This window comes from Momordica charantia (assembly GCF_013281855.1).
Source record: "Momordica charantia cultivar OHB3-1 chromosome 11 unlocalized genomic scaffold, Mcharantia_2.0 BLBB01000011.1, whole genome shotgun sequence".
Classification (NCBI taxonomy): domain Eukaryota; kingdom Viridiplantae; phylum Streptophyta; class Magnoliopsida; order Cucurbitales; family Cucurbitaceae; genus Momordica; species Momordica charantia.
The window spans coordinates 22600033-22603596 of record NW_028275159.1 but is presented as its reverse complement, the minus strand read 5'-3'; the positions used below and the strand labels follow the sequence as shown (position 1 = coordinate 22603596).

At 31.8% G+C, this 3564-nt stretch overlaps 1 protein-coding gene across 1 annotated transcript; it reads right to left on the bottom strand.

Moving 5' to 3' along the window:
- Positions 1–1647: 1647 nt before the first annotated feature.
- Positions 1648–3548, bottom strand: LOC111018247 (uncharacterized). The gene is made up of 3 exons (XM_088119407.1): positions 3285–3548; positions 2522–2809; positions 1648–1948 (listed from the first exon to the last, which is right to left on the bottom strand). The coding sequence occupies exons 1-2, from the start codon at positions 3544–3546 to the stop codon at positions 2565–2567; spliced, it is 507 nt and encodes a 168-aa protein (XP_087975533.1). The 5' UTR covers positions 3547–3548; the 3' UTR covers positions 1648–1948; positions 2522–2564.
- Positions 3549–3564: the final 16 nt, after the last annotated feature.

Here is a 3564-nt window from a genome sequence, read left to right as displayed (position 1 = left end):
TTGATTTGGGGCATCTCACTTAGCTAAATAAGAAGTGGGACAAATTTAATAGAATTTGTGGGAAAGTGGGCATGAATTTGGTAGTGGTATGATTCTATTTAGAAATCTCAATTTCTTTACCTTAAAATAGAAACCTATTTTTTCAATGTTGTTTGGGTTATTTTGGGCATTCATAATTACCCAACAAATCAATCAATTTGGACCTCATTGCCCTTCTTAAAAGGTCAACCATAACCACCCTAAACAAACTTCACCTACAAATTTATGACTTTTACATTAATATTCTTTTTCCAATATTTACAAGTTCAAACCCAATATTTTTATTTTTTAATCTTTTTAATCGATGGATAAAGACTAACTAAATTAAAAGAAAAATTAAAGATTCAACGGGCAAATTAAATGGTTTGTAAAGTTGTGTTAGGCCTAACCAATAACAACTTTATTTGATTAAAGAAACATACTGTATGCCAAAACAAGCATAAATAGACCATCTATGAAAATAAATTTAATATAAAAGTCTTTTTTAAGATAGTTAGAAAGATATATTTTCATAAATCCAATTGTTTTTGTTCATTTTTGTCGTGGTACTTTCAAAATATCTATTTTAATCTTTGTACCGTTGAAAAGTGAGTATTTTGGTCATTTAATATCATTCTTATCTCATTTATTTCAATCATAATTTTAACATTCTTGAAATGTAGTTAAAATTTGTATAAAATGTAGTAAAGGGTGTCCATTAGGTATAAAATTTGTATTAAAATTTTACAAATGGAGACCAAATTGGTCACTTTTTAAAAACAAAGATACCAAATTGGATTTTTGAAAGTAAAAGATTAAAGTGAATAAAGTTGAAATTACAAAAGATAAAAAATAAACTTTTGAAAATACAACGTTCAAAATTAACCAAAACAAAAAATATAAGGACTTTTTAACCTAAAATTTATTAACCACTTAATTGATTTATTTTTTTTTTTTTTGACAAACACTTAATTGATTTGATGTCTAATGATTGTGCGAAAATCATTAGAATGATGGTAGCTTTTTTTTTTTTTTTTTTATTAGAATTCAAATATGTGGATGAAAATAAAAACCCAGAAAGTATAACCAATAGTTTGGCATATCCTTGGTACTTACTTTTTAAACTAGTATTTGTATAATATCTATCTTATCATGGTATATTTATAATTAATTCTATTAATTTGGAGTATTAATATTGAATTTGATTTAGATATTCTAATTTAATCATCTAGACTTTTTTCAACCCTTTTAGCTAATAATTTTTTAATTGAGGTAGCCATCTAAATTGAATCGGTCAAAATAAAAGTGGAAAATCTTTTGATATTAAAGCAGGCATTATATTATTGCAATTTAAATTTGATTTTCTTTATACTATAGTTGCTTTATACTATTGCAATTCATATTCAGTCACATCACTATTTAATTTACTAAAATTTTTCAATAGATTTTATATTGTTTTCTATTATTGATAATATGGATGGAGGATAAATTTGCAGTAAATCCTTGATGAACTGTTGGAGACCCTTCCTTTGAACTTAGGCTGTGTTTTTGGCCCAAAATAATTGAAACAGCCTTTAAAGCCTATCACCAATTGCTTTACAAGTTCAGAAAAACCAGAAGGAAAATAAATGACTTCAAAGGAAATTCATTTACCATAGGGCTTCAACTTTCCAACCATCCTCCTGAAACATTTCTTATACAAAATGAAATCTACAGGCTCCAAAATTAATGTCAAAATAAACAAAAAGTAAAAAATAAGAATAAAAAAACAGATGGGTTTGACAGTTTCTCATCAGTGGAGCAGCCTTTCAACTTGGTTGGTGATGTTCTTCCTCTGACTTTCATGTTCCAATTCATCCATTTTGAATAAGTAATAGTTGGTACAAATTTGACAAGGCATGATGATGAATTGGTAACTTGGCAGCCTCATCTACAATAGATTGACAAGGTAAATGATTAGATCTTACCATATTACACCTCGAAAGTTTCGGTGCTGCGTCGTTTAATTCTGCATCTCCAAAATAAAATGTTATGTACATGGTTTGCAACCTTCAAAAAGTATGCATTAGAATAGAAGTCTATCAGAAAATGGAAATCTATAATCACATATATCTGCAGGGTTTACGGTCTAAAGTTACACGCTCGAGCAGAATAAGTTTGCAGCTGATATCATGTAATAGTTAAGCAGGGGGTGTTAAAACTCCTTTCTGTAAATTGGTAAAAGAAGGTCTCCATTTCTAATATGGTTTTTCCCCCTTCCTCATAACATGGCTAGTTCAGCTGCAACAGTATATACTTTCACTGAGAAGTGGTTTATATTTGAGATATGCCTCATGTATAAGATTAATGATTGAAGGAGCAACAGCATTATTCAAAACTAATTGACAAGAAAGAATTTGCTATGATTTTCTGATCTCAGCTTATCCAAAAACAAAATTGGGATAAGATCTAAAAGCTTTGTGTACATCATTAAACAAAAGGCAATGGAATCCACAGTATGCACCTCCTCTTAATTAGTCGGATATAGAGGACGGGTATCAAGGAGCTCAATCCCGAAGGCCAAGTTCGACTTCGAGCTCATCGTCGTCTTCAAACAGCTTGAGAAGACGGGCATGTTGTTCTTCTCTCTTCTTCTTTTGCCATAGCTTGAATAGGATCACAGAAAAGGCAATGACAGCCACCACTCCTAGACATATGATTATTATCTTGATCCCCAAGGACGGCACCCTCCGGGCATCGTCGTTTTTAGTGTTATCAGAATCTTTGGCTCTTGAATGCTCATCTCCCAACACTAGAAAGACAAGGAAACCAAAAAAAGAAAAACCATTTCTGTATTCAACTAAACTTCAATATGTACCAATTCAAATTAAAATCTGTTGTCATTCATCACCCTTTTCTTTTTCCCAGCAGTTGAAGACGTATTAAAAAGAATTCATCAGTTTTTCAATGCCTGCCCAACAAGCAAAAAGCTAAAAACAGAAACAGAAATATGCAATAAAAGGGGCAACCACGGTATTTGAGATATTGAAGTAATCGTCGAAGCAATTGCAATCAAATTCTCGATTCATCTCTCCCACTGTTCTTTTTGCCTATTAGTATTCAGATGCCACAGATTGTAAAAGTAATACCAAGCATATACGAAGAATAATTCCCTAAATGATTACCGGACAGAACAACAATCATAAAGTATTGCAATAAAATTTCCGCAGCAAAAGTAACAAAGCTACATTGAAATCAGAATTGGAGAGAGAGGGGGAGAATTGTACCCGAAACAGAAATTAGAGAGAGAGAGTAAGGGAATAAGAGGAACTGCAGAGATCTGGAGCTTTGAGATCGAGACATCCGTGGCCGATCTCTGCAAATTCTTCGAAGAGGAGGAATTGGTGGGAACTTTTCAGTTTTCACAAGGAAATCGGAAAAAGTTGAAAATAGCGGAAGTTTCGTAAAATTTTTATATGGCGATTCGATTCGATCGAGGAGCTGGAGCTGGAGTTGGAGTTGGGGTTTAGCGGTAACGGTAGCTACCATAATTTAATGCCCAAACTA

Excerpts from the sequence above, each read along its gene's own strand:
- LOC111018247 (XM_088119407.1), bottom strand. The coding sequence starts at position 3,546 with ATGGTAGCTACCGTTACCGCTAAACCCCAACTCCAACTCCAGCTCCAG. Across the intron at positions 2,810-3,284 it reads CTCTCTAATTTCTGTTTCGG|TGTTGGGAGATGAGCATTCA; the intron begins GTACAATTCTCC and ends TTGTCTTTCTAG.